The following is a 15,915-nucleotide window of genomic DNA, read 5'->3' on the forward strand; positions in this document are numbered from 1 at the left end:
CTTCCAACTGCATGAGTAGGGCAGAACAATACACACATTGCACTTGGCTAAGCACCACTAATTCCATCCAGAATATTCAACCACAAATCTACAGGATATTCATTTGCAGATCTACCAACATTTTTGGAATTAAATAGATTGGGAATTTTCCTAAGGTCTCCTACAACAGGTGTTAGACTTGAAGCCATATGGCGTTGAGAGACACACAAAGTGTGCCATTTGGTTTATCTAATTCATCTGGATCCACTGACCCTCCGGGCACGTTACAAGGCCGCAATGACGGCTACCACAAACTGTAGCGTGTTGATTGGTCGTCCTCATCAATGTCAAGTCAAATCAACGGTCACAGATGTCCTCTGTGTGTGAGTGGGTGGGTGTGTGCATGCATGCATGCATGCGTGTGCATGGGTGGGTGTGTGCGTGCCTGCGTGGGTGTGTGCGTGCCTGCGTGGGTGTGTGGGTGGGTGTGTGGGTGCGTGCGTGGCATATATACCTTAACGTATATTCAATCAGTGACTGAATGCTGTGATGTATCAGCAATATTATAGTTGGATCATGGCGACCTGTAAACAATTGGGCCAGACAAACCAGTGATTGACAGCGCAAGCAATGACCAATGAAATCATTAGATATAAATGAAACATTAAAATTTCAATACTGGCAGACTCAAGGCTTGAAACTTCAGCTATCACAATTCATGGTTTGTCAAATCCGCCACCTTGCCCTAAGGTTCAGCCATCACTCAACATGGTTATCAGCTATAATTAGCACACTTCACACTAAAATTCTTACCCGTTGCCTTGACTTAACAAATGTTTACCCGATAATAGCAATTTCATTACGTGTAAGTCAAGTGCATACATTCTCTTCAGATTATGTCTTTACAATATTTCTTGCAAGGTTATAGAAATGTGGGTCTCTTCATCGCATGCATGAAGGCACATGAATATTGTCTGAAGAAAGTTGAACCTCAGTGCAAAATGGTCAACTTTCAATACAAGTAGAGGTATAAGTAGACTGTGAAAAGTTATTAACAAATCTCAAAAGCATGGCAGGGATTTGCTTTGTCAGCAAAAACTGTTTACGTCAGAATCTAGAATAATGATAAAAGCATCTTTGAATACTGTTGCCCTTATTTTACACAAACCACACAGGACATGAAGCTAAATATCAAAAGTCACTAGGCGACAAGGTAACTAGGTGAATTGGTGACACTAGACCTATTACATCTTAAGATGAGCTTGCCATAAACGATCCTTGGCCATAAATGTTGAAAGGCAGAAGACTAACTCCTAAAGCACAATAAGGTACTGTTATCAAAGCATGTTGTTTGTGAGTGATGCCACTTTCCACAAATTCTCAAATCTAATACAGGGTTGAAAGCCCAACAGACCACACACAGTGGGTACATGAACAAGTCCATCCTGGTACAGGTAGAGGACACAACTCCATAAAGAATGAGATATTGTAATCCCAACTTAGCTACTTTTACAACAAGCATTATTAGCATCTCTGAAAACAATTAATCAAACACTATAAAATCACAATTGTCCCCCATTGTCAGGACATTTCTAAAAAATACTAAGTATTTGATCAACAACCAGATTTGGTGTGACTGAGTAACAATTGCTCGTTACATCAGAAAGTTGAAGAAAAATAAATCTCAGGATGGATTCTTGAGAGTGAGGTATGCCCTGTTGAGTGGCATTCATTCGGGATGGATACGAAGGAATGATGATGATGCGCCTCTAGTTTAATTTGGAACAGATATCACCAAACTTATTTTTTCACACACCAGATGTTATTGACTTCTGGCCATAAATCGAACACCTGTTGCAATAACAAAGATTTTTTTAAAAGGTCTCTCATCTTTACAGTCTTCTGAGTTCATGAAAATCATTTACAACCGACAAAAGAATCCTTTTCAGCACAAATATGTAAATTCTATTTCATGGTAAAGAGATCGAAATGTCTGACCCTGTCATATCAGTCATCTATCTAATGAAATCTATGACAAGCTATGACAACAAATTGTGAAAAGGATTATTTACAAAATCAATTTAATATATTTGTCTTTAAGGCAGTTTTTATCAGGGTTTTCTGACAAAAACAACAACAGATCTGTGCACATCAGTATATTACCGACCAATTAACAAACTAAACAAGCAGAAATTTTCTGTAGATGACCTGGCGAACATGATGCAATTTTATGTGAAAAATGGAAAAACTATGAATGCCCTGAATCTGTCCAAGAAAACAAAACTCATATGGTACCGTCCATCAACACTGTTGTGAGCATTTCCCAATAATTAAACTCAATCATACACATCCACAACACAGGGCAGCAAAATGTTAGAATTCAGTCAATACTTACAGTGTATGTCCAACAAACATGATCTGCACCATTTCCTTGAACCTTTGACTATCAAGCCATGTGAAATGTTTACCATCCAGTGTTAAAGCCTTGTTGCTAGCCTGTAACACAGTCCCCGAACCACATCATATTCCCTTCAGCCTAGCCCTCCCAGCAATGCTAAAGCCCTAAATGAAGCAGGTCTAGATGTTCCCCAGATTCAGAATCTTGCATCTCAACGGTGCTCCTTTTCAATTTAAATGTGATTATTTACTATCAAAATTATATATTCAGAGATGAAGCGTTAGTCTACCTTGTTGCCAGAATCTGGTGCAAGCTCCATCCCCCTTGCGCCTCTCCCGACTGCGTTATGACTTGATCACATCAGTAAACACATCCCCTCTAAAAACCTCACCACAACCTTTACTGTGTTTGATTAGCGTTGCTCACTGATTCTTGGCTCAGCGAAGACATTTAACGTATATCACTTAGAATTTCAAAAATTGGATGCTCTGAAGTTCATTTGTTGCTGTTTATCCTGGCAGAAATCAAGAGAACTAATAACACGACATTTAACACTTGCTTCTCCCTTCTACAAACAGACGCTTCATGAATTTCACAACTATTTGGTAGAGCTGCTTGGCTTTGCATTGTACTACACCTGAATCGCCAATGAGGGATCTCTATACTTGAGAAGTAAGCTTTTATTTTAAAAGTATTTGTTTTATACAAATAAAATGTGGAAGAACAAGAAATAATTATTGACAAATAGACACATATTAATGCCTTAACTTTGTTAGTGACTTCTCAAAAAACTGGACCAAATTGTTGATCAAAACCTTTTGAAAAATGTACTGAAGGACAAATCTTGATCTTGAGAAAAAAAATTAATATTTTTTTTTCCCCCCAGATAGAAAGTTTCGTTTTGTTTGTTGTTGTTTAATGACACACTCCAGCACAATATTTCAGCTACATGGGAACAGTTTCTAAAACATTGAGTCTGGATAAGACAATCCAGTGATCAACAGCATCAAAATTTGATTTAAAACCAAAGGCATAGCGTGAGGTTTAAATAAAATATTTAGAGCTGTTATAATTTCGTTATACATCTGATTTTCCAACACAGTATGTTTATCTCCATTCTACCATAACCGCATTATTAAGATTTCAAAAAGATAAATACTGTGTTGGAAAATCAGAGGTATATAATGTGGTTATATACCTCTGAATGACTTTAATTAACCAATCACATTCCAGTATTTACTTAAGTCATGGTAGAATATGGTTTTAGGCCGATTTTTGCAATATTCGAGCAATACTCCAGCAATATTACAGTGGATCGACACCAGGTTTGGATGAAAAATCTTCCATGTTTTCAAGTTGTGCTCAGGAAATTCACTCACTCCTTTTGAAACCTAGACTAAACGATTCTATGGAAATGTCTTCCACCATGAAAAACAGGTCAGTGACAAAATCTAAACAAGTCTCTGATATTAAAATTGTGTTGCATATATTTTGATGCCAGAATTGCTGAATATATGACCCTGACGATGTATCAAAACAATAGCTCAATAACTACTCTTGTATAATGGACGGACAATCAGACATCGAGCTGGACTTCTAGTAACTCAGATTTGTTCTTTCAAATTTGTGGGGGCTGGGGGGATTTGTCATCTTCTGATGACTCGTTTCGTATTTACTAGTCATAAAAAATTTACTAATATTCCAGCAATATCACCTCGGGGGACACCAGAAATGTAATTTTTGAAAAAAAATTGATATTTTATACTTATCCTGACTCATGCACACAATGTGCCCATGTAGGGAATGGAACCCGTGTCTTTGGCGTGACAAGCAAACGCTTTAACCATTATGCTACCGCCAACATTGTGCCACTAAGACATGCCCTGCAGCAAACCACAACCGAATTTCACAATATCATATGCAACAACAACCAGGCCTTGACTGGAAATGAGCACAATCGGCTCCCAATACCCAGTGGCTATGTCTCTGTCATTCCACGATAGTAACATGGCGCCATCAATCCAAGACAAGAGTCATCAGAAGATGACATATCCCCCCGGCCCCCACATCTTTGATAGAACAAATCATCTGACAGTTACTTAAAGTCCAGCTTGATTTTAGATTAAGTGCAAATCGTTTCCATGGAAATCATGAAAAACATAAATGACAATCTGCAAATAGCAAACTGCACCACTTTGGGATCTGCCTCCTCACATATCTGCCAAGGTTTGTTGAAAGATATTAAGAAGTTTTCGCTTTGTGCTCCGGAAACGAAACCCACCCCTCCCTTTTGAGACTAAGTCCAATTCGTTTCCATGGAAACCGAGAAAAATAAAAATGCCAAAAATCTGTAATAGCAAACGGCACCACTGAAGGATCTGTTTGATATATCTACCAATTTTTGTTGAAAAATAGTGAACAGTTTTTGAGTATTGCTCTGGAAACAAAATGATTACGGACGGACACACGGACGAGGCGTCGACTATATCCGCATTACATGCCGGGGGGATAAAAAGCCATGTTTAAGCTGATGATAGTTCATAACTTAGACAACTGAGAGGCAGGGAGTCAGCGAGGAGGGAAGGAACGAGGGAGGGAAGGAAGGAAGGAAGGAAGGAGGGAGGGAGGGAGGGAAGGACAAAAAAATGAGTGGGTTGGGTTTAGAAAGTAAGTGTGTATGGTTTTACGCTGCTTTTAGCAATATTCCAGCAATATCACACAGTATCTGCTGCCACCAGAAATGGGCTTCACACACTGTACCTATACACAGACTTGAACCCAGGTCTTCAGCGTGATAAGTGGATGCTTAAACCATTATACTACCCCACCAATATTTAGTCCCTAAAAATATTGATTTTTTTTCTGTAACATTAAAATTGAAAAAGCACCCAAGAGAAAAGTGATTCCGACAGGAAAAAGTAGACTGTTATATAGGGTTTCAGTAGGGCTTGGCGAATTTAGTGATGTGGCATGGGGCTATGAGATAGACTATAAGACAAGCATCGTGGGGGGCAGCCATCTGATAAACAGCTGCTTGAGGTAGTACTTGTACACGTATTGCCATTCTGTCGTGAAACGCTGGCACAAAGAGTACAACAGATGCTAGTAGCCTAAAGACATCTCACTAAATCCCCAGCTGTTAAAGGGGTTTAAAGGTTCTAGAAGGACATCTCCCGTCAATGACCATAAAACATAGCTGTAAATTTGACTGTTGACAAATTAGCAAAGATCAGAGTTTACCTTGCAAATATTGATATTCATAAATTATTCAAGATTACTGCATGATACTTATCTGTAGCTTTTACAGCTTTGCAGGAAAGCTTGCCAACACACAACTAAACTGATAACATTACATGAACGAAACAGCATCTTCATTATCAACTGTTATGAGAATATTAACTAGGAAATACACAATTTATGCCATGAGTATAAATATACTGCCTAATAACAGTATTTACACACTGCTGCAAATATTTGAAATTTTCTACAGCTTAAATACTGTACGGGCCTTGGTGCTGTTGAACAAATCAACCTTTGCTAAGACTACCTGAAGTCTATATTAAGGTATGGGAGTTACTGTCACCTTATCGCTAAGACTACCTTAAGTCTATATTAAGGTATGGGAGTTACGGTCACCTTAGCGCTAAGACTACCTTAAGTCTATATTAAGGTATGGGAGTTACGGTCACCTTAGCTGACTACCTTAAGTCTATATTAAGGTATGGGAGTTACGGTCACCTTAGCGCTAAGACTACCTGAAGTCTATATTAAGGTATGGGAGTTACGGCCACCTTAGCGCTAAGACTACCTGAAGTCTATATTAAGGTATGGGAGTTACGGTCACCTTAGCGCTAAGACTACCTGAAGTCTATATTAAGGTATGGGAGTTACGGTCACCTTAGCGCTAAGACTACCTTAAGTCTATATTAAGGTATGGGAGTTACGGTCACCTTTGGGCTAAGATCGCTTTGTACAACGGCACCCTGTTCCAAAAATCTTCCATACAGGATGGACAACGTAACAAAGGCAGTATTCCCTTGGGTGATGCCTGTACTATTAACCTGACAAAGTGAAAATGTCGAACTTGTGAAAACAGTTGAATATAGAATGTCAGTGCGAAAGAATACCCAGTCTTGACTATTCTCAGAAAAAAATTCTGTTTGTTGGGAAAAACAGCTCTGAAAATCTATCTAGGTAACTGAAAATCAGTGGTGACATCAGGTGTTCACCAAAAAAGGGGGAAATATTCAAAAGAACATAACATTTTTCGTAAAATTCCACAGGTGTACCTCAATGTTTTTCCTTCCAGTATGAAGGTTCTTCCTGGATTTCACTGGTTACATTAAATGTTCAATTTTGGCTCAACTTTTAATCTTAACATTTTTTATTTAGTGACCGTAAGTCCTAAAATATGAATCGGTTCATGCGTTTGTTGTCTTCACTAATGTTTGTTGTAAACAGTATAAGTTGCTCACTGGTCACTAGGGGAACGGGCGGTGGGGTAGTCTAGTGGTTAAGGCATTCGCTTGTCCCGCCGAAGACCCGGGTTCAATTCCCCACATGTGTAAAATGTGTGAAGCCCATTTCCGGTGTCCCTTGCCGTGATATTGCTGGAATATTGCTAAAAGCTGTGTAAAACCATTCTCACTCACTCACTTGGGGGCCATGGGTTGATGTACCCTCTATGTTTGTTTATGTTCCCTGAGCCCTAAGCGTGAGGGGAACATAAACAAACATAGGGTACATCAACCCATGGTCCCGAGGGACCAGTGAACAACGTATTTATCTTACCGAACACCAATATTAATTTTAAACTGTTTGAAGTACGGGTATGGGATCATAATGATGAGTACCAGAGTTCTGCAACAACCCAAATACTACTAACACGAAGTACCAAACGAATTCGCACAGTTCGGCATTTCCAGCATTTAACATAGAAAATGTTTCTGGCTTGTAGGCTGGGTACATTGATTGGATAAGCCAGTCAGAACATGACATTTATTCTATGCACTGAAATACCAATATTTCTATACAGTGGACTCTGTATAATCCGACACTCAGTGGGACCGGGAAAAAATGTCGGATTATACAGAGTGTCGGATAATTCAATTCAATGTAGGACTACTTTTCAAACAGTACCATACGTTGTACCTGGCTTATATCATGAAATTAATGCATAATAGTTATTTTCTTGGTAAATAAAAGGAAAAAAAATAAATTCTTACAACAACAAAAAAAAAAATCAGGATTGAGACAGGATCTTTTTCCAATGTTATTTTCAAATAAAATGTGTTTGAATGGAGGTTAGTTTACCAACTTAATTAAGTTTGTTTATTGTCACACTCGGCAATATTCCACCTGTCTGCAGGTGGTCTGTAAATAATCAACTCAAGACCAGACAATCCAGTGACTGATATCATGAGCACTGGACTTCGGAATCTGGATTTGATGACACGCATCAACCAAGTCTGGCCACCTGATCCTGAGTCATTTCTCAGACAAGCATGTGTTACGGAAGACCAATTCTGACACAGAATCTGACAGGTGATTTGGTATTGTCCATTTACTGATCCTGACAAGTCATTTGTTTTAGATGTCATCTTTTCATTTACAAAAGACACATTTATGCAGGAAATGTTTTAGAAAAATTTGAAAAGATATTCAAACAAAGTGCTCATGATAAACTGAAATTGAACTGCATTTAACTGAAAAATAAATCACTGAAATGGTTTGAAAAGTGAGCGAGTGAGTGAGTGACTATGGTTTAATGGTTTTATCAAGATTCCAGCAATATCACGGCAGGGGACACCAGAAATGGGCTTCACACATTGTAACCATGTGGGGAATTGAACCTGGGTCTTCGGCGTGATGAGTGAACGCTTTAACCACTGGGCTACCCCACCTGGTTTGAAAAGACACTGATAACAATCTCCACAGGTTTCTAATCAATTACTGGTAACGACTTTTAGCATTCGAGAATAATTAATGTTATATCCTAACGCTAGGTATTATATAGATCAATAGCATTTAACAACAGCATGTCACATTTCTGATCGCAAACCTGATTTATGTAGTCTGGACAGAAGCTGTTAAACCATGACACTAAGTCACTCGTACTGTTGTGTCAACACAGCCTTGTACCATGCTAGTTACTGGGGTTTGTAAAAAAATTAAACAAGCGAGCGAGTCACAGCTGTTAACCCAAAATGTGTCCAAGAAGTGAGAACCATTAAAAGCGGGCCATACGGGCTGCAGACTCCGGTTGTGTCCAGGGTGAAGCCCCCCAGCTGAAAATGTTTTTTGTGGTGTTTTGTTTTCACTGTATTTTGGAAAATGTTTCGCTAAATGTTGAATTAAATATATTTTGTGAGTAATTATTCAATATGAGGTTGGAAATCTGAAAGCACAACCCTGTGAGGGAATGGGTCTCTTCCTTTAATGGTGGCGACATTTTATTTTGATATCAAAAGCGAGGGAAGCATGTTGCCAACCTTTGCTCATTTTCACTTTGTTGTGCACCCCTATTTGTGCTACAGTTTGCCTGTGCTCCAAGTAATCTAAAATGGCCGTTTGAGGTGAAAACATTTATATAGTGACATTTAGAAAGTACTTTTACTAAAATATGTGCAATTCAGTACACTCGCCGTGCAAACATGATTTTCATTAAAAGAACACGAGACTCACAGGAAAAAATGTGAGAGTTGACAGGTTTGTTGATTGATGGATTGAGTGAGTGAGTGTTTGTATTCATCAGTGTGAGTGAGATTTTTCACCAAGGAGATGCAAGCATCTTAACAAGGAATCCACACTCGACACCATTCCTGGTTTTGTCCCCTAAAGGCCAAAGCCGAGGCACTGTAACAATAAACACTTTCATATCTTTTGTTAGAGGAAACAAAACACATCCTTCAATAACACCATTGACAAACTGTTGTGAATCATCAAGAGTGACGACACATGTAAGAACGGAACAATCTAATCAACAAAATCAGAAACTGATTGAGTTATCTCTCACCACCAGAACTGGGTTTGTCAGCACGTACAGTGAGCGAGATCTCCATGGATGAAACAAAACATGAATCTTTCCAACATAATGATACTTTTGATAAATCTTGTAAATGCACATTATTTTCTAAATAAGTAATTTGCAGAACACGTAGCTCATGCAAGTCAAATGTATATTCAATATGTTCCTATAAACATTGTTATCATTTGAATGAAGTGTACAACTATTTTCCAAAAGAAATATTTTGCAGAAAATGTAGCTCATGCAAGTTTATATTAATTCTATATTCCATATGCTCAAATTATATTCAATCTGCTCTTGTAAAGATAATTTATCATTTGAACGAAGTACAAATACAATCCACACAGCCTGAATCACTAATTCCAAAGATCTGTGAAGGCGTCAGTCTCATTTGTTATTTCCTGTGATATTATTAACACAGTACCACAGCATAAGAGCATTTAAATCTCAGTGAGGCAGAGCAACAACCTAAGGGAGATAACTTTGGCAGACAATTGCCTGCACCCTATAAAACATGTGGCATTAGAAAGATTTTTAAAGTGAATTATTTCAAAAATATTTAAATACACATGGCCATGACCATCATCATCAATCATCATACTTGTACATGATGAGTACGTGTGGAGCACGGTGGTGTAGTGGTTAGCATGCTGGCCTCTCACGCCAAAGGCCCGGGTTCGAATCCCGGTGGAGACACCAAAATTTGTGATCTGGGTCTCATACTGTGTTGTGTCCCTGGGCAAGGCACTTCGACCACATTGCACTCAGTCCACCCAGCTGTTCAAAATTGGTACCTGAGAAGCGGATGTACGGACCTATAAAGTTGCGCAAAGCGCTTAGTAGCGGCTTTGAAAGTACAACTCCATCGGGGTAATAATGTAACGCCAGAGAGCAGCATCGTGTTGGATTCTAGGCGTAAAAATTAGCATTATTATTATTATTATTACATACAAGCATATTTGACAAGTGAGTGAGCCAGTTTAGTTTTATGTCACTTTTTAGCAACATTTCATCAAAAGCATGGCAGGGGGGACACCAGAAAAGGGCTTCAAACATTGAACCCATGTGGGGAATCAAACCCAGGTCTTTGGCGAGCGAACACTATAACCACTAGGCTACCCCACTGCCCCCATATTTGATGAAACCCATAAATATAATTAAGTTTTCACAAAAACATTAATAGAAACATAACAAAAAGAAAATTGAAAAAAAAACAACCCCAAATTATTCCAGTAGACTTGAGCCATTTTACAGATCTCAATAGAAAGTTGTAAAACATTTCATGTCTCGTAAACACAGGGGCAATATCATTTCAAAATTGATGCTCCAACGATTCCTCAGTAGGACCTCGATCATGTTTAAATTCTTTATGGAAAGGGCTGATGGAATAACTTAGATGCATTCAGTTTGCTTGCACTCTTTTGAATATCTATTATAAATATTAACTCATATTGTGGGCGTTTGTGGGAATTAAAATGCATTAGCATTGACATATTCAGTAGCTTTACTTAACCATATAGAAAAAACCCAAATGAACACTCTAGTTACAAAAAACCCCGAAGTAATAGATATAAAAATGATATCAGACAATTTAACCTCAAATGAATTCCATGAACAAAGTAAGTGAAAGCCTTTTGAGGTAAAAGCATGCGAGTGACAGATTATAGAACTGGACCTGAAATAAGCATTTTCAGAGTTGTTGTACATGTGGTGAGGTGAGGTGGTGAAAATGGGTTTTACGTCGTGCTTGAGAATATTTCGCTCCTATGACGACATGCATGCGTGTGTATGTGTATGTGCGGCTGCTTGTACTAGCCCAGACTGAAGCTGGTTTTATAGTGCTAGCTCACTGTGATACCATGCCACAGTGAAACATGAATACCCCGCTTAGACACATTATACTGACTCCGAGCCGACCAGTCCTTGTTGTAACCATTAATGCCGAGCGCCAGGCAGGGACCAACAAGTACCATATTTTAACGTCTTTTGGTATGACGCAGTCGGGGATCGAACCCGCGACCTTCCGCTCTCTGGTCGGACGCTCTAACCACTACATCACGGAGGCAGTCTTTAAATAAAAGTGGTTGAGTTAAGTTTTACACCGCATTCCAGCTATATGGGGGCAGTCTGATCCTGCTAGTTGCCTCTTACGACAACCATGGGTTACTGAAGACCAATTCTAACTCGCATCTTCACAGGTGGCAATATTCCAGGTGTACAATGGCTGCCCAAAAATAGAGACAAGGTGGACGACGAAACATTTCTGAATTTGGAAATGGGTTTGGTCAACAATGCAAGTTGCAAATGGTGGAGCTCTGGACTATTCCTTTTGACTTGTTAACTGAATATAAATATAGAAGCATTTTGTGAAATGACACACATAACAATGCAAATAGTACAGATTATACACTGCCAACATACCTGACTCCCTTTCTTTCGCTTACTCTTCCCTTCCAGGGGTAACAGGCAGTCTGGAATATCAAAATACGTGTTTAACACAAGGTCAGGTACACCATGGCAATGAGAGTGAATGTTATTTAAGGCAGTGACAAAAATCACATTTATTTCATGGCAGTCTGTAAACTTAGAAAGTTAATTGTCACACATTTCCATCTTACCAAACTCAATCCAGATTCTTTTATGAAAGGAAAAGTACTACAGTGAGTGAGTTTGGTTTTATGCCGCTTTTAGCAATATTCCAGCAATATGGGCTTCACACATTGTACCCATGTGGGGAATCGAACCTGGTCTTTGGTGTGACGAGCAAAGATGTATCATGTATCATGACAGACTATATGTAAAGACAAGAGTTTGTTTATGGATGACAACTTATTTATTGTGAAGGGTCACGACGTTTCGAAGTATCCTTACTCCTTCATCAGGTGGATGACTATATGTACTATTCAGTTTAGAGCTGACAAACGAGTGGCTGTAAGCAAGTAATTCTTGTTGACGGATTGTTGCCAATTCCTTGAATGTGTGAGTGAGTGAATATGGTTTTACGCCGCTGTTAAGAATATTCCAGCAATATCACCGCAGGGACACCAGAAATGGGCTGCACACATTGTGCCCATGTCGGAAATCGAAACCTAGTCTTTGGGGTTATGAGCAAACGCTTTAACCACTAAGTTACCCCAAGGTCTGACAACCACAATTCACCCATCTAAGAAATAACCCACAAAAAACAATATCCAACCATGGAAATAGAAACTGATCATTTAAAGCAAACCTTACTACCACTTCCACTGATTTTGAACTTCCCCACCATAAAACATAGGAACACCCCGGGATGGGCGTCTATGGGTGAGTGCGCTAGTATAGTTTTATGACGCTTTTAGCAATATTCCAGCAATATCACGGCGGGGGACACCACAAATGGGCTTTACACATTGTACCCATGTGGGGAATCGAACCTGAGTCTTCGGCGTGACGAGTGAACACTTTAACCACTAGGCTTCCCCACCGCCCCGACCCTTGAAGTGGGGTCACTAGGTCAAAGTTAGACTCGTATCATCTTGAAAAGGGCAGGAATCAGGGCATGCCTTACCATGTCATGAATGTTTAACGCTCCATCAGCAATACTGAAGCTATTCACGGTGAGTATGTACTTGAACGTTAACAGAGCCCAGTTTCAAAAAACAGCTTTCATAATATTTTTACTGGTTTAACATACTTCTGGTCACAATGCGACACCAATCCTAAGTTTGAGAGCTTTCATTATGGACATTTTGAAGCCTTACTTCACATATAATTCAAACAGGAAAGTAAACATTAAAATGTATTCAAATATCTGCATTGAAAACTTGAACAACTGAGTGGGTTTATACCAACATGACAGACGTTGCTCAAATGAGACTTGGGAGGGCTATCTATCTCAGGAAGTGACATTCCTACAGCTAAGCGCACACCTTTTAGTGATGAAAAAGCACTGAATATAAGAACTCCACTACCAGCCTTGTCCACCATGTTAAAACACACTTTACACTGTTTACTCAATACAAAGCAGGTTGATAGGATGTACACAACATTCCTCTTGTCCTCTTGACTCGCACAGGGGAGTAATGTTTCCAAGGAGGTAAATGAAAACAAATTTATATTTAGGCAACTTTGAATTTTTTCAACTTATATCTGGGTGTGTCAGTTAATGCATGAGTGAGTGAGTGAGTTGGTTTTGCTCCGCTTTCAGCAACATTCCAGCACTATCACAGCGGGTGACACCAGAAATGGGCTTCACACATTGTACCTATGCATGGAATTGAACCCTGGTCTTAAGCGTGACAAGTGGACACTTTAACCACTAAACTACCTCACCAATACTTAGTTTCTAAAAATATTGAATTTTTACTGTACCATTAAAATTTAAAAGGAACCCAAGTGAAAACTGATTCTGACAGGAAAACCTAGACTTGCTTCATTTTGTGTTTCAATAGGACTGTTGTGTGGAGATTTCAGTTGGGCTGGGTAAAAGCGATGTGGCATGGGGTTATGAGATAGACTATAAGACAGGCATCATGGGGGCAGCCATCTGATGTCAACAGCTGCTTGAGGTAGGACCACTGTACATGTATTGCCATTCGTCATGAAACGCTGGCACAAATAGTACGACAGATGCAAGATGCCTAATGACATAATCTCAATAAATCCCAGTTTTTCCACCATTTTAAAACACACTTTAGACTGTTTACTCAGGCGGGTTGAAAGGATGTACACAACATCCCTCAGAACTCAAACAGGGGCGTGAGTAGTGTTTCCAAGGAGGTAAATGAAAACAAATTTATAGTAATGCAACTTTAAAAATATTTTTACTAATCTCAGGATGTGTCAGTTGATGCAGGAGCGGGTTGGGTTGGGTTTTATGCCATTTTTAGCAATATTCCATAGTGGTATTCGATTAATTGAAATAATCGAAAATTGGTCGCAGTGACTAAACGACCAAGCAATCGATAATGTTTTCTCATAATCGAACACAAATATTTCTGGGACACTGGTTTGCATTAACAATTTTTTTCACAAGGTTGGTTTTGTCGTTCCAAGTCATGATTGAATTTATCTTAAAGACTCCAAGAAATGAATGTTCCTAACCCATTAGTCATCCTTTAAAGATGTGAAAATTGCAAATGCATTTTGTGCAATTTGCAACAACACCAAAGAACTACATGTTTTTCTTAATTTTTTTGTCCATTAACAAAAATAATCAGGAAAATTTCATAAATGATGCTAACCAATTATTTTCTATGATTGATCGGTTGTAATGAACCAATCATCAATTATGAGATTATAACCAATTCCCAGCAATATCACGGCGGGAGACACCAGAAATGGGCTTCACACATTGTACCCATGTGGGGAATCGCAACTGGGTTTCCAGCATGACGCTTTAACCACACCTCGTTTCATGCAGGAGAGGGGCTGAACTGAAGCAGGACTTACATCATCCTTTTACATGTTAACGTCTTTGTGAAACCCAAGGATGTGGTGCTTACAAAAAAGCCCATGGGGTTGGTGCTTATCTGCATAAACCTTAAGAACATAAGTAAATTATGGTGCTGTTTGCCTCTGTACCACCATCCCCCATAAACACCTTCCTACCTATGGCCTGTTTTGTTTTGCTTGGTTGGCTGGTTTGTTGTATAACGCTGCACTCACCATCCCCCATAAACACCTTCCTACCTATGGCCTGTTTTGTTTTGCTTGGTTGGTTGGTTTGTTGTATAACGCTGCACTCAGCAATATTCTTGTCTGTAAATAATCAAGTCTGGACCAGACAATCCGGTGATAAACAGCATAAGCATTGATCTATACAATTGGCATATGATGTAAAGTGCTAACCAAGCCTGACCACCCAATCCTGTTAGTAGCCTCTTACAAGAAGCATGGGTTACTGAAGACCAATTCTAACCGTCATCTTCACATGTCTGTAGTCTGTATTTAGAGTCACTAAGTCAATGGTTATGGGTGTATTTAAATCAGGCATGTGTACAACATCACACCTTAAGTTCTCAAACCAAAACAATAGAGGCCCTGCACTGATGAAATGCCAAGTGCTGCACAGAATATACTGGCTTCAGTCATGTACAAGGCTAACTGAAGAGTGAGTGAGTAAGGTTTTACGCTGCTTTCAGCAATATTCCAGCAATATCACAGCAAGCGACACCAGAAATGGGCTTCACATACTGTGGAATCGAAACTGGGTCTTCAGCACGACGAGTAAACAGTTTGATCACCGCCTCGTTTCATGCGGGAAAAGGACTAAACTGAAGCAGGCCTTACATCCCCCTTTTACATGTTAATATAACCCATGAGTGAGTTTGGTTTTACGCCTCTTTTAGCAATATTCCAGCAGTATCACAGCGGGGGACACCAGAAATGGGCTTCACACATTGTACCCTTTGAACATAAGCTGTCCTGAATACCTCATACTCCCAATACAAAAAACCCTTAATTACCTCGTGCTCCCAATACAAGAAACCCTTAAATAGCTTGTGCTCCCAATACAAGAAACCCTTAATAG

General features: G+C 39.3%; 1 protein-coding gene and 1 non-coding gene across 3 annotated transcripts in view; one reads left to right on the top strand and one right to left on the bottom strand.

Annotated features, from left to right (window-relative positions):
- The window catches only part of LOC124271375 (putative bifunctional UDP-N-acetylglucosamine transferase and deubiquitinase ALG13), a 130,641-nt gene that overhangs the window by 20,896 nt on the left and 93,830 nt on the right, over window positions 1–15,915 (bottom strand). For both annotated transcript variants that reach the window (XM_046706510.1, XM_046706499.1), the window contains exon 13: window positions 11,826–11,875. In XM_046706510.1, the coding sequence (XP_046562466.1) occupies window positions 11,826–11,875 (50 nt within the window). The remainder of the gene's footprint in view (window positions 1–11,825; window positions 11,876–15,915) is intronic.
- Window positions 10,034–10,100, top strand: Trnae-cuc. Its single transcript has one exon. It is a non-coding gene; the product is annotated as a tRNA-Glu (tRNA).

The sequence above is a fragment of the Haliotis rubra genome, unplaced genomic scaffold (assembly GCF_003918875.1).
Source record: "Haliotis rubra isolate DU_JTF1 unplaced genomic scaffold, ASM391887v1 Scf1025, whole genome shotgun sequence".
NCBI lineage: Eukaryota > Metazoa > Mollusca > Gastropoda > Lepetellida > Haliotidae > Haliotis > Haliotis rubra.